This window comes from Pipistrellus hanaki (assembly GCF_964339955.1).
Source record: "Pipistrellus hanaki genome assembly, chromosome: 1".
Taxonomy (NCBI): domain Eukaryota; kingdom Metazoa; phylum Chordata; class Mammalia; order Chiroptera; family Vespertilionidae; genus Pipistrellus; species Pipistrellus hanaki.
Genome location: NC_140503.1, coordinates 92,366,310 through 92,390,545, shown reverse-complemented (window position 1 = coordinate 92,390,545; position 24,236 = coordinate 92,366,310). Strand labels below are relative to the sequence as shown.

Sequence of the window (24,236 nt, the reverse complement as noted above, 5' to 3'; positions counted from 1 at the left end):
GGATGGTTTCCATTTTGGATACGTAGTAGTTAACTGGTTAAAATTATGTTACAGATTTTTGTGAAAATAACTTAAATACAGTTTTAGAAAGGACTATATTTATTTTGTTCCCCTAATCATGTGGTAAGGATATCATAAAACCTTCTAATAAATATGAAAATGTGTTTATTCTTAAAGATCTCCAGAAAAGATTTTATAAATAATTTACTTTGTGTTGGGAAAAAAAGTAGTTGTATGTAATGGAAGATTTTTCAACTCATAAGAAAAATAATCTTTTCAGAAATTAACTAGAAGATAATAAAAATGTTCTGAGGTTTAACAGATTACCAATAATCCCATTCATTTCAATCTGTATTATGAAGAGTCAGTTTCTTCTTTTATAGTCTTAAAATTGAAGACTTATAGTGTGGGTATAGAAATTCTAAATGTATAAACTTTTAATATGTTTTCCCAGATAAAGATTTTTAAGCTATGTAAAATTCTTTGACAGTTCTTATTGAAAATTGGCATATTCCATCAATCCCCATCTTTTCCATCTCCTAGAATAGAGAAGTTGAATTGTGAAACCATCCTTAGGTTCTTTTTAATATAAATTGTTTTGCTATCCAACTTTAGTAAGCATTGGTACTGTAAAATTTGTTTTGCCCAAAGAATATTAAAAGGTGAACATTGAGCAAAAAGTATTACCAAAAGTTTAGGTGAAAAAAATCTTTAGTAAATTCTGATTTTCTTTTTAATTATTTCCTTCCTTTATACATGTGACATGCCTTTTTTATAATGGGTTTATCAGGTTTTTTTGTTGAGTGTAATTCTTTTTAGTTTTCCCTTCAATTTTACTAGAGTTTCTTTATGCTTGGACAATAGATACCTACAGATTGCTATAGAGTATCACTTTGTTCTTTCATATATGTGACTTTTCCAGTAACCTAACGCTTTTCTCTTTATGCTCTATAAAAGTGCATTACAGTGGAGTTCCATCAAACTTACATTTAAGTGAATTCAACTATAGGCCCCTGGGAAAAAAATAAAGATTTAGCAGTTCAAATGTTATACAGGATTCTGAATATAATTCTACTAAAAGAATGTATTTGCTGGAGTGGCCACTACAGGAATGGGAGAAGTGAATCTTGATTTTTCTCCTGATAGCATGAGTGCCTGCATTGATGCTTCATTCATGGGTTAATCATATCACCTCAAGCAGTATAATTATAGTTTTAAATTTTTATGAGTTTGTGTGTGTGTGTGTATGTGTGTGTGTGTGTGTGTGTGTGTTTCATATAATATGGCCTACTTCATCTGATACTCAACCACATAAACATGGATCTAGTCTGATGTCAGAAGAATAACTGGCTATGTTGGGCTTATTGAAAGAAATGGGTCTCTATCACATGATGCACTCTAGAGGATTTTTAAGAGTTAACTCTTACTTTACCAGCATTTGAACTTACCATTATATGAGATATGAGTCAGTTGATTATACTTGGCCTGCTGTTCAAGCCAATTTGGTGGATTTTGATTTAGACATTTTTTATTCTTCTATCATTGTTTTAAATGTCAACTACTGTGTGCTGTGGCATAGAGATGCCCTCTGGACTGAATTTTCCCTTTTCTAAATAATCATCTATAAGGGCTTAATTATTCTCATTTTCAAGTAGGAAATTCTAAATGAGGATATCAGAAGCCCATTATTTTTAGTAAAGGGAATGAGGTTTAGCACACTAACTTTTATAGTCTCTCTTTCAATTGCTCAGAATCTTTTTTGCTTCCCAATCTTGACCTTCTTGCAAAGTTGTGTGGCCAAATGGGTAATTTGGTGAGTCAGATGTTACAGTGCTTTGTCCTTTGGATGCTATACTGCAGAATGACATAATGTTCAGGGACCTGGAAAAGCTTACTATATGTGTATTTATAATTCTCAAGTCTAGATTTTAGCACTTACAGAAAAATTGCATTTTTAATAATCTTTTAATATGTGATTTGAACAGTTCTCAAATTATATTCTTTTAACTGATAAAAGCACCTTTGAAATGTAGTTTTTGTTCAGTGACTAAGTATTATTTGCATGTATTTGCATTTGGGAGATACCACATGTCAATTAACACATTTTATCATAATTAGAAAGGACTTTATATAATTCAAAAAGACTAAAAACTGAAAAGTGATTTTTAAACCACCATTATATGTTCAGGATTTGAATTCCTAACTCCCAGTGAAATTTCATCAGCAAACGAAATCAGTTTTCTAAGCTTACATTTCTGCACTAAAGACTTTATTTTCATAAGTGAAAAGGAAATTTATAACTAGAATATTATATTCTAAGTCTCAATATGTATAGTTTACTTAATGCAATTTACTTGAGTTTGTAACAAAATTTTAATTTTACTATAGAAAAGGAACTCTAGATTTGAGCACTGAATACTTTCTTGTTGGATTTTATAAATCCACAAGACTTTAAACCTTATCTAAATGTGTTTCAAAATTCAGAATTGCATCTTCAACAATCTTAACTAGAACCCTTAGTAAAATACATTAACAATCTACAATTTTACAGGTACATACAAGAGTAGTCATACCTAGCAGAATGTTTGACCATAAAAAATCTCATGTTCAAGTCATTTGCAGTCAGTGAATTGAGGTTCAGTCATGTTTTGCCATTAAATGAGTTGCCAAACTTCTATTTTCAAATTGGATTTCTGTGTGACTGATAAATGTTCAAAAAAACTCAATCTAAGCTATCAATTCAAGCTTACTGATTAGATGCTCATACTTTAATACTGTTTGGATCATTTCATTTTATATTTATTTCTTCAAAGTTAACTTTTTTCTTGTATTAAGCTTCTTCCCTGTATGCTGCTCAAAGAAATTGTAATTGAGGGGTATCTTTTTATTTTAAATATATTTTATTGATTTTTTTTACAGAGAGCAAGGGAGAAGGATAGAGTGTTAGAAACATTGATGAGAGAGAAACGTCAATCAGCTGCCTCCTCCACAACTCCCACTGGGGATGTGCCCGCAACCAAGGTACATTCCCTTAACCGGAATCGAATTTGGGACCTTTCAGTCTGCAGGCTGGTGCTCTGTCCTCTGAGCGAAACCTGTTAGGGTGAGGAGTATCTTTTAAAATAGGTGTTTGGGTTTGTTAAGGATTTTTGTTGTTATTGTTGTTGTTGTTTTTAACAAAATACACATTTTGGCAATCTAGACTCTATCTTCTAAAACTGAATTTTTAAATTGTTTATTTTTTCCTAACTGCCTGTCACCCTCCCCACCTGCACTTTGATCATTTTAGTTGATCTGCTCCAGCTACAGAGGGCCAGCATCGTAAGCTATCAGTTATTCTAGTTGCTGGTGTTCTGCATGATAATTTTCCTTGTATAAGAATTGGACTCGTAAAATCTTAGATCATTTCATCTCAATTCCTACCCCAGACAGTTTCTGACCTCTGCCTCTAATGAGAGCAAATTCAACAGCTTACTTAATCAGGTTATTTTGTACACTTTGGTGTCTTACTTAGAAGTTTGTCCATATAAACGCCGAAACCGGTTTGGCTCAATGGATAGAGCGTCGGCTTGGGGACTGAAGGGACCCAGGTTCGATTCCGGTCAAGGGCATGTACCTTGGTTGCGGGCATATCCCCAGTAGGGGGTGTGCAAGAGGCAGCTGATAGATGACTCTCTCTCATCGATGTTTCTAGCTCTCTATCTCTCTCCCTTCCTCTCTGTACAAAATCAATAAAATATATTAAAACAAAAAACAAAGAGTTCATAAAAAAAAAAAAAAAAAAGTTTGTCCATATATTGAACAAAAGCTACCTCCTTAAATTTAAATATTCTGGTTCCTGTTTTGCCTTTAGAAGCACATGAATATTTTGTTTGTTTGTTTGTTTGTTTGTTGTGTTCAGGTTGGAGCACTTTCTGTACTTTTTTTATAAGTCTTTATTGTTCAAATTATTACAATTGTTCCTCTTTTTTCTCTCCATAGCTCCCCTCCACCTGGTTCCCACCCAACCCCATTCCATTACCACCCCCAGACCCCAGCCATTGTCCTCCACGATAGGTGTTCAATTTTTATCCAGTCTCTTCCCTCACCCCCACACCCCTTTCTTCCTGAGAATTGTCAGTCCATTCCTTTTCTATGCCCCTGATTCTATTATATTCACCAGCTTATTCTGTTCATCAGATTTTTAATTCACTCGATTTTAAGAATTACTTGTTGATAAATATGTATTTGTCATCACTTTGTTGTTCATATTTTTATCTTTACCTTTTTCTTCTTCTTCCTCTTCTTAAAGAATACTTTTCAGCATTTCATATAATACTGGTTTGGTGGTGATGAACTCCTTTAGCTTGTTCTTATCTGTGAAGCTCTTTATCTGACCTTCAGTTTTAAATGATAGCTTTGCTGGGTAGAGTAAACTTGGTTGTAGGTTCTTGCTATTCATCACTTTGAATATTTCTTGCCACTCTCTTCTGGCCTGCATAATTTCTGTTGAGAAATCAGCTGACAGTCATATGGGTACTCCCCTGAGGTAACTAACTGTTTTTCTCTTGCTGTTTTTAAGATTCTCTCCTTGTCTTTTGCTCCTGGCATTTTAATTATGATGTGTCTTGGTGTGGTCCTCTTTGGATTCCTCTTGTTTGGGGTTCTCTGCGCTTCCTGGACTTGTAAGTCTATTTCTTTCACCAGGTGGGGGAAGTTTTCTGTCATTATTTCTTCAAATAGGTTTTCAATATCTTGCTCTCTTTCTTCTTCTGGCATCCCCATAATTCTGATGTTGGTACGCTTGAAGTTGTCCCAGAGGCTCCTTACACTATCTTCAAATTTTTAGATTTTTTTTTTCTTTTTGTTTTTCTGGTTGGGTGGTTTTTGATTCTTCATATTTCAAATCTTTGACTTGATTCTTGGGATCCTCCAGTCTCCTGTTGAATCTCTGTATGTTATTCTTTATTTTAGTCAGTGTAAGTTTAATTTCTGATTGGTCCTTTTTTATATCCTTGAGGGTCTCACTAAATTTCTCAGAAGTTTCTAGAAGGTTCTTGAGTAACCTTATAACTGTAGTTTTGAACTCTATATCCAGTCGTTTGCTTTCCTCCATTTCTTTCATTTGTGACATGTTTCTTTGTCTCACATTTTGGCTGCTTCCCTGTATTGATAGAGTGGCTTTGTGTACTAGGTGTCCTATAGGGCTCATGGCTCAGTCTCCCCAGTCACCTGAGGTGGATAGTTGGCGCACCCTGTTGTGGGCTGTGTGCACAGTCTTGTTGTAGGTTAGCCTTGATTGCTGTTGGTATCACTGAGTGGAATTGACCTCCAGGCCAATTGGCTGTGAGGACCAGCTGTGTCTATAATGGGAGAACTGCTGTAATGTTTCCATTACAGCAGTTCTCCCATTTAGTTCTCCCATTATAGACACAGCTGGACTTGCTGGGGCTGGACTTGCTGGGGCTGGACTTGCTTCAGTGGGACTTTGGTGATCACTGAAACTGCCCTCTGAGTGTGTCTCTTAAGGATGTGAAGAGTTGTAATCTGGTATGGTCTCACTTTGACCACTGGGTGCACTGGCTCTTGGATCTCCAAGGAAGTACAAAGTCAACCCCTGCCTGAGGCCACCCAGTAGGAGCTACAGAGAGATCTGCAGATTCTTCCTCTTAGTTTGGGGTTTGGATGTGCCCAGATGAGGTGAAGCTGTGAAGCAATGCAGGCTGCTGAGGAGCCTTAGGCCTTCTTTTGGAGGCCCCGGGGTTCTTTGACCCAGCTGCAGTTTTTTAGGTTAGGTTGCAAAAGGCCAGGTCATTCATATGCAAATGTCTCTGCACACAGTTTGGGTGGGGTTGTAAATTGGGTTGGGCCTGGTCTCAGGGAATCACAGGGCAGTGCAAACAGCAGTGGCTGCCTGTTGGCCCTGCCCTAGATAGGTCCCTGGGTGTCTGTCCTGCAGTCCCATGCAGGAACAATGAAAGCTGCAACCACCTCTGAGAGAAAGCTGCCCTAGTGTTCTAGCCTGATGCCAGACAGTCCAGTTTCTTCCCGTATGAGTCTGGGTCCCCAGAGTCTCGCCTGGAACTGGAATTCTGAGCAATCGGAAGTTTGTATCTCCCTCCTGATTGAAAAAGACCACAGAGTACCCAGTTGCCAGGCCATTTCCTCGCATGCCTCTGCACCTTCCCTTTTCTGCACCTCTGCACCTCCTACCACTCTAGATGCGCTTTTCGTAGATCTTCCACTCAGCCAGCCTTCCCGTGGTTCTGGATGATGTCTGTATTTTCTTTTAGTTGTAGTTTTGATGTGGTTGTGCAAGACAGCAAGTTCAGGTGTTTACCTATGCCGCCATCTTGGTTCTGAATATGTTTTCTTGATCTCCAACATCAAAGTGTCCTTCAAATATTTTAAGCCCTTTTGTGCTCTTTTATCATTCTCAGCTTTTAATCATGGCCTCACATCACTCTTCTTTACTTCCTAGGCTCCTGTTTATTAAGTGCTGAATAGATAAGGTTTTTTAAATACTTGATTCACACTATTGGTACATAAAAATTTGATTTTCTCATATAAGTAATACTAATTCTAAAACAAACTTGTCTATATCTTTTTATATTTAAAATCTCTTTGCTTTGGGGGTGGGTTTTTTCCCCTTCATATAGTAAATACCTTTGTGAAAGTGTCTTCATCTCCATTAGGAGGTTGTAGGAGTAAATCACTAAGGATCCCTCCTGATGTAAAATTTTTTGGTTCTGTGGAATTATTTTGATGCTGTCCACTAAACCATCTTGTCCATCTTTGTGTGAATTGCAAACTTTACCACAACATAATATTTGGAGATTAGACATACAACCTGAAAACGTTCTACCTTGATAGAGAGTTAGGGAAATATAGTCATTTTTATTTATTTCCACTTAGCATTTGCTTGCACTTTGAATTATAATGACATCCAGGTGTTCTCGGTTTTCTGTACAAATAATAATGTAAAACCCAGTTCAGATTGTACTTGGCCCAGTTTATTACCTTACCAAGCTTTCCTTTCATTTACACAGCCCTTTGGATTAGAATTTTATGTCTCAGAAAAAATTTAAAATCTTAGCATCTCATACCTGAAAAGGACTACAGTCATCACTTATTTAATCTCTTCCATATTTTAGGTGAAATACTGAGTCCTGAAAGGTTAAGTAACTTGGCCAGGTCTTCAAACTTTTTAAAGTGGGGGCCAGATCACGGTCCCTCAGAGAGCTGGAGGGCCGGACTATATGAACTACTAATCCCTACTGTAACACCTTGGCTGCGCTCACTGCCCAAAAAACCTGGCGGGCAGGATCAGACTCCCCTGGGGGCTGCATGTGGCCCGCGGGCCGTAGTTTGAAGACCCCTGCTCTACTAGTTATGATAGACCTGAGAACTAAAATAACAATCAAGATGTGTTGGCCCCCCAGACTCATGGTTTTTACTACCATTGCTTCTAGCTCATATATTATCTATACAGTTCTTCAAGATCATTAATGAAAAATATCCAGAGAAAATTTTAGTACTAAACTCTAGAATATAGAGATATCTAAGAAATGGGCTAACAGTGATCTAAAATGTCACGTGATTGTTATTTCTAAATCTATTATTGGGAGGAAGTTAACAGTTATTAAAAACTGAAAGTCACAAAACCTACAAAGGCCAACTATTAAAAAGTTGGTTTAAATAGGGCAAAAATATTTGGAACCTTTATTCAAATCAACTTCCAATTATTGCTAAATTTTTTAATAAACCACACACAAACATATGTCTATCTACTATACTGAACACTTTAAATTAATAAAGATGAGGGGAAAAAATAGAGATTGAACAAAGGAAAAAACACACATATACAAATACTAGCAAAGATCAACAACAGAAAATTTCCATTTATATAAATGGAATTTTGTACATATAGGCTTTTATTGAATGCTAAAGTATTGATTTTCTAGATCTGTACTGACCTGACCTTCCAGAATGGTTCCTTTTTTAAAAAACATACTAAGCATTCCTTACTAAGGAAATTCAAGACTTACACAATTCACTCAAATTTAGGAAATTAAAGTGTAAATCTCAAAAACATACTAGCAAAACTAATAATAACATATTAATTATAAGCCAGAATAAATTTCTGTAGATTTTCTTCAAGTTCTGATTCAACACATTTCTGTTATATGAAAATGGTCGTGTTGACAGAAAATTACTTTTTTATGCCACTATTCAGGGATTCTTCTATTAGTAATAAAAATCTTCCCAGTAGGAATCAGATCTGAGGATTTCAAACACAGAAAAACTCGTCAAAGAACAGATACCAATTAAATAGATTTTTAACACACTGAATTTAAAAATTAAATATATATATATATATTTTTTTGCTCTTGTTGCCCCAAAATTTAGTTCAACTCAAGTTTAAGAGCTGAAGTAGATACTTACTTCTTTCACAATTTTCTGATCCATTCAAAATATGGTAGAATTTCTACCTAAATATTTTGTACTTGTACAAGGTGGATGCTGTATACTGATAGATAAAGATTCTTCATGAGTTATGTGAAAACTAAAAAACTTGATGAAGTGATCATCTAAATAAATCATCAAAACAACAACAAATTAGGTGGCAGTATTTTGAAAACATTCAACTTGAGATTGAGGAAATTTGCATGATTTATTTATAGATTCCCTGGTACCCAGGGATGCATGATAACCCTTTTTTTGTTTTGTTTTGAAATAATTCTTTCCTAAACATTGCGGGCTTCTTAAAGAAGCCTTTAAGGTCAGATGTTGTGATTGTATGTGCTTTTTTTTCCCCTTTTTTAATTGGCGAAATCAAAAAAAGAAAAAAGGTTTCCTTTTTAAAAACTGAACACACTTTTTGGGGGGTAATAAATGAACATTTTTTTGTTTGTTTTTTTTAGAACTGAGCTCTCCATAGACAAACATAAGTAGCATAACACAGTGTCTTTCCTCAGACATCATTCTGTACAGTAAATCAACATAAACAACTCCGTTCTTATTGACTGGATTTTTTCCAGGTGGGTTAATTGAGTGGGGAAAATTAATTAACATATGGAACCTCTTTTTTTTTTTTTCCTGTGTTAAGCTTAAAGGATGGGTTCTTTAAAATAAAAAAGAAAGGTAATAAACCAACAACAACCTTATGTTTTATATAGAGGAGATATTTGTAATAACTAAAATTAGAAAATATATAGAACAGTTATGTTAGGGATTACTATCTGAATGCATTGGGACAGTAATATGAGTAAACTAGAAACCAAATGGTAATTATCAGATTTTCTTCTCAGTGCAAAGTTGAGTTTCAAATATGTGGATTTTAAAAAGCTGGTATTACTTTTTTACACAAGTGTTACAGCTTACAAAAATAATGGTTCTGCGACTTGAGAAGTGAGCAGATCTCTTTCCTATGTTTAGTTAACTCAGGAAGTTTAATTTTGTTTTTCCTTAGATTCAACCCACTCTTGTGAAATGTGGTTGTAAGCTTAAATTTTCATTTGAAAGTGATCTTTAGCAGGACCATGAGCTTTTGTCAAATGTTTTAATTTTGCACAAACTTTTTTAATGAAGAAATTTTACTATTGTTAAAAGTGTATGATATTGTGCATTTTTATAAAGTGTTTCCTCATTTTATGTTCAGCATTTACAGCCGAACAATACCAGCAACATCAACAGCAACTGGCACTAATGCAGAAACAGCAGCTTGCACAAATTCAGCAACAGCAAGCAAATAGTAATTCCTCCACCAACACTTCACAGGTGAGGGATTTGTCTGTCTTATGATTATCCCTCATTGTTTCCACCAGAGTTCATCTCTAATTACCAACTGTTGTCATAGAACCTTGCATCTAACCAGCAGAAAAGTGGCTTTCGCCTGAATCTACATCATAGCCATTCTATACAGGGTTTAGAAAGAACATTACAGGTGAGTATAGAAGCTGTTGTTTCTGCTCCCTATTTTAGAAAGCATAGTTATATGAGATGGAGACCCTGTCTTTAAATCTGACCTGTAGTTTAATATATGTCTTTAATATGTAACCCCACTGACACCTAAGTCATTATCTTGTTATTTTAATTATCATTACAATTTATTAAAAATTATTATACTTCTTTTAGAAGAAATCACTTTTAAACGGAAAACCATTTAAGCACATTTAAGGCTTAAAAGCTGAGATTTGAGTCTCTATGCATCTTGGAAGAAAAATTCATGTAAAAAATTCAAGGACCTCTTAATTTCTAGGCTAAGTTCTGATACAGTATTTTGTTACTTCCATTCTAAAGGGATAGTTATCTTACTATCCCAAAGGTGTGTGTATGTTTCTATATATGGTAAATTAGGTGAAAGAAGTTTACCTACATATTTATTCAATGTATGTACTTGCAGATCACTGAATTGGTTTACTAGCTTATTTCTTGTCCAACACTTTGTGTTGGAGGTTTATTATTTTCACATTATAGGAGGAACATTTTGGTAATTGACATGTCCATGTTTTATATATCATAATCCTTGAGTTATAAAATTACTAGAACATTGCTCAATTTGACTGTCAAGGGAGAGAAAGATATTCCGGTGGTTTGCCACTTTTGTTTATATTCATACTGATTTTGCTATACCTGTGTAGCTTTAATACTCATTTGTAACTAAATGATGCTGATTAGATTTGTATTTTATTTTATTTTTAGGGTTTTGTTTCCAAGACTTTGGATTCTGCTAGTGCTCAATTTGCTGCTTCTGCTTTGGTGACATCAGAACAATTGATGGGATTTAAGATGAAGGATGATGTGGTGCTTGGGATCGGGGTGAATGGCGTCCTTCCAGCCTCAGGTGAGGATAATGACATTTAAATGGTTTTGATAAGATTTGTAACAGCTACCTATAATTAACAGCCAAATTGCACATTGGTTAGCTGCTTCTCTCTTTTTCTCTAGGAGTATACAAGGGCTTACACCTCAGCAGTACTACACCAACAGCACCAGTACATATAAGTTCATCAGCAGCAGGTTCAACTTTGTTACAGCCTTCAAACATCACACAGACTTCAAGTTCCCACAGTGCACTGAGTCATCCAGTAACTGCTGCCAATTCTGCAACAACTCAGGTTCTGATTGGGAACAACATTCGATTAACTGTACCTTCATCAGTTGCCACTGTAAACTCTATTGCCCCCATAAATGCACGACACATACCTAGGACTTTAAGTGCTGTTCCATCGTCTGCCTTAAAGCTGGCTGCTGCAGCAAACTGTCAAGTTTCCAAGGTCCCATCTTCATCCTCTGTAGATTCAGCCCCAAGGTGAGTAGTTATTTTAAGACTAAAGTGATCTAACTTAAATTCTTAGGCATTGCTCTCTACTTATTTGTGGCTTTTGCTCTTTTCTTTATCTACATTAAAAATATGTGGATGAGAATTCCTTATTGTGGAACTAAACAGATAAAGGTAATTCAGTATTATTGAAAATTAGTGCTAAATGGTACAGTGAATATTGCATTTGGGACTTGGGCATCATTTTCTTAGTATGGTAATGGCTTATCATGTTCTCACTCTTCTTCCTCTGGATGGATGGGGTTCTCTTTTGAATGCTTCTTTGTCTATGATTTCTCCCACAGTGCTTTGTGTAGACAGAACTGATAGAACTCATATGGCTAGAGTGCTAAGCTGCTCTTAATAATGTAAATAAAGCTTACAGTATTCATGCCAAGTCGACTTTTAATGAAACCAAAATTTTGTATGCTAACTTGTCTTCTTGGGTTTCAATGGGCAGTTTAGAGTGTTTACTCAAGCTCTATTCTGCTTTAAATATTAATGATAAAGTCCTGACTTTTACAGAATAGTGTGGGAAAACAAAAAGACAAGAAGTTTTCCGTTTAGGTGGAAGACAAGCGTAAAAGTGTGAAAAGTTAAATAGTGTTGATTGTAAATAATAAGATGAAAGTCATTCTAGAGATATTACAAAGCATTATATGCTTATAGAATTAAATGTATAGATTATAATATCAATATTAGGAGACATCTTTTCACACTAGGAGTGTTCTGGGAATGTTTAACAAAATAAGATTAGATTGACTGATCTTGGTCAGAGAAAAGGAAGACAAAAGAGTTGGGGGATATAAATGTGTTGAAAGGTTAACAAGTAAAGTAGTTTGTGGGTTTGGGAAGGTTAGTAGTTGAAGTTGGAGTGGTAGGGAATGTCCAGACTGATAGTAGACTTTCTCAGCTGGCAGTGGCCTAGAAAGAGGATCAGGATTTGTAGCAACAAACTGTAGCCTTGAGTTCCCAAATCTATGCATCCCTATCTGTGTCTGAATTTAATAGTCCTTGTCTGCTTGATACTAATCTATTACTAGTATTCTGAGTCTAGTCACAGTTAATTTAATTCTTAAATATGTAATACATGGTTTTCATCAGTATAGAATTGTATACCCATGGAATATTCCAAATATATGGAAAACATTTTTTTAAAATCCTCACCGGAGAGAAGTTTTTCCTGATTTTAGAGAGAGAGGAAAGGAGAGAAATATCAATCAGTTGCCTCCCATATCTGCCCCAATCAGGGATCAAACCTGAAGCCTAGGGGTGTGCCCTGACCAGGAATTAAACCCACAACTTTTGTTGCACAGGACAACACTCCAACCAACCCACCCGGCCAGAGCTGAAAAACTTTTTCTATAACTTATTTTAGTCCCTTTGTTTTGAAGATGAGGAAACAGATACAGAGATTTCTCTAGCCTCACTCAGCAGTCTAGGTACTAGAACAACTACAGCCCTGCTCTTCTGATGCCCACGTTAGTAGCTATCCTGCTCTACTCCATATGTAAAATCTCACGTCAAGTCCTGACATGAATGAACCTCAGCACATATATATGTTCCTTTTTTTAAAATTACAAAAGGTTCGATAAAAGAGGAGATTGAAACAAAAAACTAAAACTTGGCAATTCTTTGTGGGGTTTTTTTTTTTGTTTTGTTTTGTTTTTTAAATATATTTTATTGATTTTTTTTTTTTTTTTTTTTTTTTTTTTTTTTTTTACAGAGAGGAAGAGAGAGGGATAGAAAGTTAGAAACATCGATGAGAGAGAATCATGGATCAGCTGCCTCTTGTACACCCCTTTCTGGGGATGTGCCCGCAACCAAGGTACATGCCCTTGACCAGAATCGAACCTGAGACCTTTCAGTCCACAAGCTAATGCTCTATCCACTGAGCCAAATCGGTTTCGGCCAGTTCTTTGTGTTTTTAAATCTAGATTGGCTACTAAATTCTTTTGGTAATATCCTGGAATTTATAAGCCTGACTTGATTGTGTATTTCTGATAATAAGCTATAAAGGTTCCTATTCCTCTTCTTGCTATCTTTCCCAAGAGTCAAATTTTGATTATTAAAAATATTTGAACTTTTTATTGGGAAATAGTTTTGGTTTGTTCAATTTATATTTGTTAAATTTGTTGCAGAAAAGTAATTTATTGAACTTTATTTCAACAGGGAAAATCATGAATCAGAGAAGCCAGCGCTAAACAGCATAGCAGACAATACAGTAGCGATGGAGGTGACGTAGCTTTCTCAGGAGTGGGACTGCAACCTGGGGACTTGATTAGGTGCTATGCATCAGTAGCATTTTGAATGCAGGGGATGATGGAGTGCCACACATGCATTTCTGTGGCAGCTGTGGGGACATTACAGCAATGCTCATCTCTCATGCTTCAATTTTTATTTCCTTACTGTTAATAGGAAAAAAAACATCTGTAAATTAAGAATACAGCAATTATCTGTACAGTACTGCATATTTGTAATACCCTTGTATATATGTTACTTGAATACAGAAATGTTCATTTGTGATGCTTTGCACTTGGGGGTGGGAGGGTGGGAGGGAAATAAATTGCAACAAAGAGTGTGAGATGTGAGATTGTATAGAGATGAAGTGTCATCACATCATGTGCATGGTGCGGAACCTGCTGTTTTATCTATTTATTGTGCCGTGTTTACAGTTTTTTTGTACACTGTACCTTCATTGGTTCCTGTGCTGTAGTAAATGTGTTAGGTAGCTGTGGACTCCTTGGTATTTTGTAAATGGTATAACATAACTTGGTTCCCCTCTGGATCCCTGAGTTTTCTCTGTATCATGTGAAAAAAAAATGGTGACATACATACAGAATTTTACAAAAATGAAAAACTCATCAGTTTAAAAAGGGGGGAGGGTGTACTGTTAAATGGGGGATCTTCCTGGTCTATCATTAGGATAAGTAACAAGCTGAAAATGAAGTCTCTTGAATCTTCCCATCCCCTCTTGCCCACAAAGCTGTGGGTAATTTCTGGTACTAAAGCACTAACGTTATGTTGCTGCTCTACAAACAGCCCAGTAGTTCCATTTCCTTCCACACCAAAAAGTGTTAAATCAAGTATGCAAATGGAGTCCTTACAACTGGAGTTTATGTTGTCTTGCCCTTTTTTTAGCACAAAAGAAATTGTACTTTTTTTATTGTCAAATTGTTTAAAAGACTTCATTCTTTACTTGTTCTTACAAAAAAGGATATAAGGGAGAAGAATGCAGTAATTACTATACATGTATCATCATTCCAGTTTCTAAAAACAGCCAGCCAGCTTTTTTCCTTTCAAGATTCTCCAGAAGGCTGCAAGGCCAGAACCACAAATATCGGGTGCCTTCCTTTGGAAATATTTGACCTCTCTTCTGTGAAGAGAATGGTACTTAACAGACTACTACCAGTGCTTTGTCAGTACCGAAGTCTGAATGCCCAGTCCAATGGCATATATTATCTTCAAGGTTTTTAATCCCACCTGGAAAAATTGTGATAGAATTCTCACAAAATAAACCCAGGGCATTACATGTTGACAAACAAATGTGTAGTGGTCTTTTGCTTTTATTTTCACCCTAAGAACTTTTGTGTGGCTTTAATTAAAATCATTCAGTAAAGGGGAACATGGGAATGGGAGTAATGACTTAAGTTCATTTTTTTCAGCCATTATATACTGAGTGATTTCTCTGGGATTATTTTCAGTTCAACAACAGTGAAAAATTCTTGCCCTCATGGAGTGGTTTATAATCTCATTAGGTGATTAAGAACAATAAGTAAGATTTAAATGGTATTATGGTAAGTATTAGAAGGAAAGTAATACAAGGAAGGTAGGAGAAGCCGTGCCAGGATGGTATGGAGGATGGGTAAGGAAGGTGGTTCCATTTGATCAGAGACTTGAAGTTGGGAGGAAAGCATTGTAGGCAGAGAGATTAAGTACAAAGATCCTGAGGTGGGAGTGCATGGTTTGCTAAAGGAATAGCAAGCAGTGTGGCTGGTGCGTCAGGAAAGGAGTAGATAGGCAGTAATCGGGAGCCTGCAGTGGAGGGTGTGGTTGGGGATTTTAAGGACTTGACTTTCCCTCCACTTCAGAAAGGAGTTTGGAGCAGAGGAGTGATGTGAACAGGCCCTTTCTGGCTTTGGTATACAGAATAGACTGCAGGGAAGAGTAGTTAGGAAGCAAGTTGTAATAATCTAAGTGAGAGATTATAGTGACAAGGATGGTAGTGAAAAGTAGTTGGGTTTTGTTTATATTTTAAAGGTTGACCCAGTAAACTTCTCTAAGAAACTGAATAGGTGTGAGGAACATGAAAAAAAAGAAAATTTAAGAATGATTCCATGGTATTTAGCCTGAGCAGCTGGCCATGGTTGGAAAGCACCGTGGGAGTGGTGGGTTTGGGAGAAACTCAGTTTGGGGCTATGTGAGGTCTCCATTAGACATCCAACTAGAGATGTCATATGGGTAGTTGAATATAAAAGTATGATATTTAAAGGGAGAGGTCTGAGTTGGGGTTCAAAAGTTGAGTCGTCTTCATAGTGATGTTAAAAGTCATGATTCTGGGTGAAATCAAGAGTGGGATTAAATCTTGGTGTAATAAATAGAGCTGTCATTGATTGGGAATTCCCTGTCTCAAAGGGACAGACTTACAATTTGGATAACTACTTTTGTTTATTTTGTTCTGTGTTCTTTAAGGAGTGACCGATCAGTGTGACTGAAAATTTAAATTGCCAGTTTAAAAGTATTTAAGTAATTAGAATTAAAATTTCTAAATGAAACCTAGCAGATAGAATTGAGGCCTGGGCCCACAAAGTGCCTATATGCCTATGGATTGTGGAACAAGAAAAGGAGTCTTCATCAAGCATACCTAGTCGGGAATTTGCAGAGTTGCATGGGTAGGGGTAGAGAAGTGGCAGATGGGCAAGTGATCAACATCCATGTAGCCCTAACTCTCTTATATGACCATACCAACTCTGAGATGCAGAGAAAATACAAATAGTCATCTTTCACATTTTAAAATAAGGAAATATACTCAAAACTGCATCTTTGGCTTCTAAATCCTTTGCTATTTTTCCATGTATCCTACTTCCAGTGTTGTAATAGCCTGAATTGAAGGCTATTGCAAACATGCAATTTAAACATGAAGATATTAGGAAAAGGAACAAAAGTTATCAGGAGAACTTTGACATCTCGTCTGTTAATAACTACTGTGTATTTATAATGTAATATCATATACATAGTAATAATCTTATTTAATCTTCACAATAACCCTTTTAAGGAGATAGGATTATCGCCATATTGTAGGTGAGATTCACTCAAGGTTGGTTACACAGTGGTTGACAGTCCAGAATTTGAATTCATCATCCAGATTCCAAAGCTGCAGCCATTTGTATCCCCTACTTAGTGGATAAGGTAGATAAACTGGGAAACAGATTTTTAATATAACTCCTTGGTGCCTTTGTTCCTAAAGAAATTGGTACTGTTGAGTCTTTCACTCTGCCATTATGCTTTTTTAAAAAATATGTATTTTATTGATTTTTTGCAGAGAGGAAGGGAGAACGATAGAGAGCTAGAAACATTGATGAGAGAGAAACGTTGACCAGCTGCCTCCTGCACATCTCCCACCAGGGATGTTCTCACAACCAAGGCACATGCCCTTGATCGGAATTGAACCTGAGACCTTTCAGTCCACAGGCCGACGCTCTTGAGCCAAACTGGTTTCGGCCATTATTATGCTTTTGTTCATTTCAAAAGTAGAAGCCCAAAAACTGACCATACTGAATTTTATCCTAGGTAAATTTTGTTTTCCCAAAAGGACAGTGTTTTCTAAACTCCAAATTTAGGAGGTGTGTTTTCATGAGTATTATAAGAATGTAGAATATGGTGCAATATTAATGTGTAATAAGTTATAGATGTGTAAGCAGGATTTCACATTCTTCACTAATATACTTACTAGAGAAGATCTGCTTTTGTCTATTTTACGTAATGATGTTCTACATGAATTATTTCAAAAAATGCTATTTCAATGTTTGAAAGTAACAGCAAATGGAATTAAACAAAACACACTAATTCAAAAAATATTTATTAACTATGCCAGGTACTATTGTAGGTGTTGGAGACGCATCACAAACATTAAAATTAGAATTAACATTAAATGTCTAATGGAGTCATCTTGAGGCTTTTAAAACAAATGTAACATCCAGCTTTGGAAATTAACTGTGAAATACATCATTGCAAGAGCCAGATGACAATTTCAGCATTTTCACACGAGGATATATTATGAACAAATTAGGTACAAAAGCTTCAAAGAAAAAAGTTTCTTATAGGCAAAATGTAAAACCATGCATTTTGCAAAAGAATCCAGTCTTAGAAAATTATCTGCCCTACTTTTGTAGTTTATAAAACAAAAGGGTTGGTCTGTAGATGACACGCCCTTGTCAATACTTGATAGAAAAAATAGAAAAGTCAGTAAGGACTTGACTAGAACAATATTATCCATCAATTTGACCTAATAGACCTATAACATTGTCAAATACTGCTACAGTTAAATATTTTACCCTTTACTTCGTGTTGATATTTGCTGCTGGTTGCTTACAGTTACCTTAAAGAGAAGTTGGGGTGCTACACTGGGCTGGAAAAGTTTAGCTAAGTCAGAGAGCAGGTCTAATTAAGCAAGTTTATTTTATATCTATAAAAGACTAAGTTGACTCACAAATGCGTGATCCATATAAAGCTTTCACTGGAGCCAATCACGTGTGTGTTTCCATCTGTCATTGTTGGTCATGAATTTGGTTGACACTTCTATTATAGAGAAAGGGTGAATAGTAATATTAAAATATTCTAATTAATTTCCTTCCAATATGCACAAATTCATGCACTGGGCCACTAGTTTATATGTGCCATGGATGTAAAGGATTGAAAACTGCTAGACTCATCTGACTTGACTCAGTCAAATTTTGTTTTATTATTTGCACTCTTGACTCTAGACTTCCAAAGCCAGTGTTGTTCATTATGGTAGCTACTAACCGCATGAATACTTAAATGCAAATTAATTTAACTTAAATACAAATAAAGATTCAGCTCCCTGGGGACACTAGTAGCCACATTTCAAATGCTTAGTGGCCATCATATTGGACAGGACAAATATGGGACATTTATATCACTGCAGAAAGTTCTATAAAATGGTGGTTTAAAGCCAACTACAATACACACACACACACACACACACACACACACACACACACAAATTGATCATTTTATTGATCATTTCCATTTGGATGTCTAAAACTTCAAATTCAACATGTTCCACACAATGGTCAATTTCTCACCCCTAATAAGAACTCACATGTGTAGTTTGGTTCTTCTCTAGTGTTCTCTAAATAAATGGCATCACAATTTACCCATCTTAAAGAGCCAGACACCCAAGTCATTCTTGTTTTACTTCACCTGACCTCCCACATCCATCAGGTAAAAATTATTTTAACTTCCTGATTGTGTGTAGTTGTATGCTTCTTTCCGTCTCCACGACTGCCACATTTGCACCATAATCTCTCCTCTAGTTTACTAACTGCTTTCCTGTTTCTGATCTTAACTCCAAACCTTTCCTCGTTAATTCTGCTGTTAGAGCACCCTTTCTAAAACTCAAATCTGCTTAATGCTCTTGGATGAATACCAAATTTCTTCATATGGTTTTATGAAGACTATCTTTGGCCCCATTTTCTCTACTGTAGCCCTAATACCCTGTTTCCCCAAAAATAAGACAATGTCTTATATTAATTTTTTCTCCCAAAGTTGCGCTAGGTCTTATTTTCGGAGGATGTCTTATTTTCGGGGAAACACGGTAGCAGCTAACATTTATTGACCACTTGTTCAGCACCAGCACCACTCTAAGCTCTTCGTTTGCATTATCTCATGTAATCCTTATAACCGTGGCCGCTGGGTATGGTTGTACAGGTTATACTATTAACTATACCAGTGGCACAGTGCATGGATTCATGCACCTTGAAAGGAACTGTAGGCTACAAGGCTGCCATGGGCAAGGGGAAGGTCTCAGCCTATTCTCTGTGCCCCAACCCAGCCCCTCCTGCTGTGGTCCCCAGTCCCTGGTCTGCCAGCAGCCCCACTCCCACCACTGCCGCGCTGTGGAGCAATTGGTGCTAGTGCCAGCAGTGGGTACAAACCATAGCTGCCAGCCCCAATTGCCCCTCAGGAGTGGGGGGGGCGGGGGGAAGCCCTGTGGGGTAATCAGGGCCGGCACCAACAGCAGGTATGAGCACCTGGAAGGATCATGGCATGCAGGAGCAAAGAATTTTCAGTAACCACCAGAGTTTCACCCCAATGACAGCAACCAGGGCCCCACTTTGGTCTGGCACCCCCACTCACCTCCATCATCCTGCTGCAGCAGAAGCCCACCATGTTTGTGCTGTGCGCCTGCTGCCAATGCCCGCCATGTTCCGCGCATGACCCCTGGTGGTCAGCACACATCATAGCGACAGGTTATCTGGTGGTTCTGTTGTTCGGTCTATTTGCATATTAGGGATATATATATATATATATATATATATATATATATATATATATATAGAGAGAGAGAGAGAGAGAGAGAGAGAGAGAGAGAGAGAGAGAGAGAGAGAGAGGAAGGTCCCTCAGTCCAGCCTGCACCCTTAAGGGATGTCTGGCTGAGAGAGAGAGAGAGAGAGGAAGGTCCCTCAGTCCAGCCTGCACCCTTAAGGGATGTCTGGCTGCCTATTTAGGCACAATCCAAATGGGCAATAAGACATCTCTCTCACAATCCAGGACTGCTGGCTCCCAACTGCTCACCTGCCTGCCTGCCTGATTGCCCCTAACCACTAATGCCTGCCAGCCTGATCACCTCCTAACCACTCCCCTGCCAGCCTGATCAATGCCTAACTGTTCCCCTGCTGGCCCGATTGCCCCTAATTGCCCTCCCCTGCAGGCCTGGATCCTTCTCCCCCCCTCCCCCAACTGCTCTTCCTTGGAGGCCTGGTCACCCCCAACTGCCCTCCTCTACTGGCCCAATCACCCCTCACCTCCCTCCCTTGCCAACCTGGTCACCCTAACTGCCCTCCACTGCCACCCTGGTCACCCCTAACTTCCCTCTCCTGTCTCCCTAGTCACCCCTAACTGCCTTCCCCTGCCAACCTAGTCATCTCTAACTGCTCTCTCTTGCAGACTTGGTCCCTCCCAACTGCCCTCCCCTGCTGGCTATCTTGTGGCAGCCATCTTGTGTCCACATGGGGGTGGCCATCTTGTGTGTTGGAGTGATGATCAATTTGCATTTTACCTCTTTATTATATAGGATGGTCCCATGTAAATGACCAAACAAAATTTAAAGATGAGAAATTGGAGGGAAAAGCAACCTACCCAGATGCGATGTAAATAAAGTATTTGACCTGAGTCCATATAGGTAAATAAAGGCCACATGTGCAGCAGGTTAGCTTTGCTGAGGACAAGTGCAGAATATTGTGTACTTGTAGATAAATAATACAAAACATATATAGAAGATTGTGTATTCAGAGCTAAGAGTTATAAAAAACAAGAGACTTAACTTCTGGAAGAAATATTCCCTCTTCATAGGTTGGAAGGGGTAAGAAATTTCTCCCAACTGTCTTCCCTTTTATAAAGTGAAGCAATATATCCTTGTGTGACGTGGCCATTTCAAGAAACTTGATAGTTTAGGCATAAATGACTCTTAACAGTTTGGTTATCCTGAATTTTGGTTGTATACAAACAACATCAGAAATGGTAAATATGTATGTGTACATATAAAAAACTTTCCTTATTTTTTAGGTTTTTGTTTTTAAAGAAAACTGACTTTTTGAAGCAAAAAATGACAGTGTCCTATGGTACTATAACATAAGAAGAAAGTAAGTGTGTTTCCACAGGGAGGGGGCCTAAGGACTTTATTCTATACTTGAAATTAGACTATACTGTGTTAAATAAAGAAATATACTTAAAATCTTAAGACAAGCACTAAAATAACAAAATAGTAATAGCTAATAATCCAAGAAAGAGGCAAAGTAAAGTCATAAATAATATTCTATTGACCCAAAAGAAAAAAAAGAAAAAGGGACAGAGGACAGATAAATAGAAAACAAACATGAACATGATCAATTTAAACCCAACAACATTGGTAGCAATAATTGTTAGGTCGAGGCAGCGGGGGAAGCCCAAAACGGATGCAAGCATCTGCAAGGCGGATGGTGACAAAGCCCCTAAACCCCTGCCCAGACTCTCAATTTTTTAAATATAACCAAAGAGTCTGGAATATAAGGTTCTCCCTTCTCCCAACTGGTGGGCAGAGTTATGACATTACTGGCATCCGTCACAGAGACATCCCCAAGACACTGAACCATTAATCAGCGCGTGCCAAAGTGTCCTGGAGCCCCCCCTTCCTGTTCTGCCCTGGGTCCAACCCTCTCCTGTTCCTCCCCTTAAAAAGACCCCCAGACCAGCCATGTGCTGCTTGTCCTTCATGTCCAGGCTGGGTCCCCTGTCCCCTCCCCAACTCCATCAATTCTGATTTCTCTACCTCTGTAATGAGTCCTGCTTATTACTGGGGAATAAACTTTACTTTAAAATATCTTGGTGGTCAGTTTCCTGCCCTCAAACCTTACAATAATAAATGCTAATGGTCTACACAACCCAATTGAGAGGCAAAAATAGATTGTATAAAAAAATCTATATACATTTCCTATAAGAAACCCACTGTAAATATAAAGACAAAGTAAAACGATGGAGAAAGCTATACCATGTTAAAATCAAAAGAAAGCTATAATGGCTATATTAATAGTAAATTTCAGGGCAAAGAATATTACTAGGGATTAAAGAAGGTCATTTCATAGAAAAAGAATCACCTTATCAAGAAGACATAATTATAAAAATTTATCTAATATAGAATCTCAAAATACATCTAATATAGAAACAAAAGTAATAGAGTTTAAAAGAAATTAAACTAGAAATTTCACACACCCTTTTCAATACTTGATAGAAAAAATAGAAAAGTCAGCAAGGACTTGATTAGAACAATATTATCAATCAATTTGACCTAATTGGCATATATCATTGTCCAACAAATGCAGAGGGCACATTTGCTTCAAATGCACAAGATATGCTATAGTGTGGACCATAAATCAAATCTCAATTAATTTTAAAAGACTTAAAGCATACCAAGTATTTTCTCTGACCTGACTGCCAGTGTTCTTTTACCCCGGCCTTACAAAGGCTTCAGCATTCTGGAGAAAGGGCTGCACGTAGATGATTAAGAAGGCGACCATGGACGAAAAATATTCTTGAGAGGCATTGGGGTTCAGAGGAGCTTCCAGCTGAAGGAGCTAGAAGACTCTCCTCCTTGACCAAGAACCCGTGCTTTTATTAAGCACAACTTGTCCCAAGGCAAGGTGGAAATGTACACTTCAAAGGGTATGGTATCAAAGGGTTTACAGAGATTGGCAGTTTCAGGAATAGCCTAAATCTGTTCAGGTGTTTGGCCAACAGGAGGCAATGAAATGCCCTGAGCTGCCTGGCAGTTAAAAATACCATTCAGTTTGGGGAAGATGCCTTTTAGCCGTTTCCAAGAGGTAAACTACTTGTGACTCAACCCTGTTGAGCTCCCCAAGCTTCACCAACCTTTTGGTAAAACTCTTGTAATTATTACATGCTGGAATTGGTTCTCAGTACCTGACCATAATGGAATTACATTAGGATTATTAACAGAGAGCTAGAAAATCTCTATTTTTTTTTTTGGAAACCAAATAACAGACATCTAAGTCTCAAATTGTCAAAGCAGAAGTCAAAAGGAATTAGAACATACTGTGAACTAAATGAAAATGGAAGTACATATATTAAAAGTTGTGAGATATAGCTAAAACAGAGCTTAGAGGGAAATTTATAGCAAAAAGGAATTAAATCAATTATCTGAACTACCTCCTCGATAAATTAGAATGAAGAGTGCGTGTTAACTCAAAAGCAGACAGAAAGAAAGGAAATAATGAGGATCAGAATGGAAATCAAGAAAAATTTTAAAAGTAAAACAATAGAGAAACTCAATGAAGCCGAAAGTTGGTTCTCGGAGTAAATCAGTTAAGATTGATAAAGTAGCAAAACTGATTAGAATAGAAGAGATGATACAATTTAGCAATATCAGTAATATGAAAGAAAATATCACTACAGATTCTACTGAAATGAAAATGATAAGGAAATAAATATGATATGCCAGTAAATTTAACAACTTAGTTGAAATAGAAAAATTCTTTAAAAGACACAGGTTACCAAGTTCCCTCTAGAAGAAAATATTTTTAAGAAATATTTTTAAACTACAGTAAAAGACTTCAGAGCAGTGTGCCTCATTGGTGAGCATCAATAAATTAAAAAAACTTTTTAAAATTTGTTTTGGCAAATCAATTGGAATTAAATATATAGAGTCCTACATATGACCAAGTAGAAATCACCCCAAAAATAACTATGGCTTATGTAGGTGACTAGTGCCTTAGTGAAACTGTAGGGCAGCTAAAATGTACCCCATGCTTCTAAGAGGGTGTGAACAGAGCTCAGATTGAGCCATTGCTGTAGAGACTGTATTAGATGAGGAACACAGTTATGTATAAACACCAAGGATCAAATGCAGCAGTGTATACCCTAGTATGTGCCAATGTGTGATTAGATGACAATTGAAGCCCAGGAAGTTCTGGTTCAAATTCTAGCTATACCATTAACTAGCTTTTGGCTTTTTAAATGAATTACTTAACCTCTCTAAACTTTAGTGTCTTTATCTCTAAAATGAGGAAAATAATAGACCTACATTGATGGGAGAATTAAATGAGATCATGCAAGTACAGTATTCGCTCAGGCCAATGTTAAAAAATAAAAAAGAGAAAGACTACCTTATAGTGTCTTCCTGAAAAAGGACTGAATTTCA

General features: G+C 36.9%; 1 protein-coding gene across 4 annotated transcripts in view; it reads left to right on the top strand.

Annotated features, from left to right (window-relative positions):
- The window catches only part of EPC1 (enhancer of polycomb homolog 1), a 105,119-nt gene extending 90,271 nt beyond the window's left edge, over positions 1-14,848 (top strand). For 2 of the 4 annotated variants that reach the window (XM_084875859.1, XM_084875857.1), the window contains exons 11-15: positions 9,641-9,759; positions 9,839-9,925; positions 10,684-10,825; positions 10,930-11,293; positions 13,475-14,848. In XM_084875859.1, the coding sequence (XP_084731985.1) occupies positions 9,641-9,759; positions 9,839-9,925; positions 10,684-10,825; positions 10,930-11,293; positions 13,475-13,547 (785 nt within the window). In that variant the 3' untranslated portion in view covers positions 13,548-14,848. Of the gene's footprint in view, positions 1-9,640; positions 9,760-9,806; positions 9,926-10,683; positions 10,826-10,929; positions 11,294-13,474 lie in introns of those variants that run through there. The other 2 variants (XM_084875858.1, XM_084875860.1) reach the window with 2 other exon arrangements.
- Positions 14,849-24,236: the final 9,388 nt, after the last annotated feature.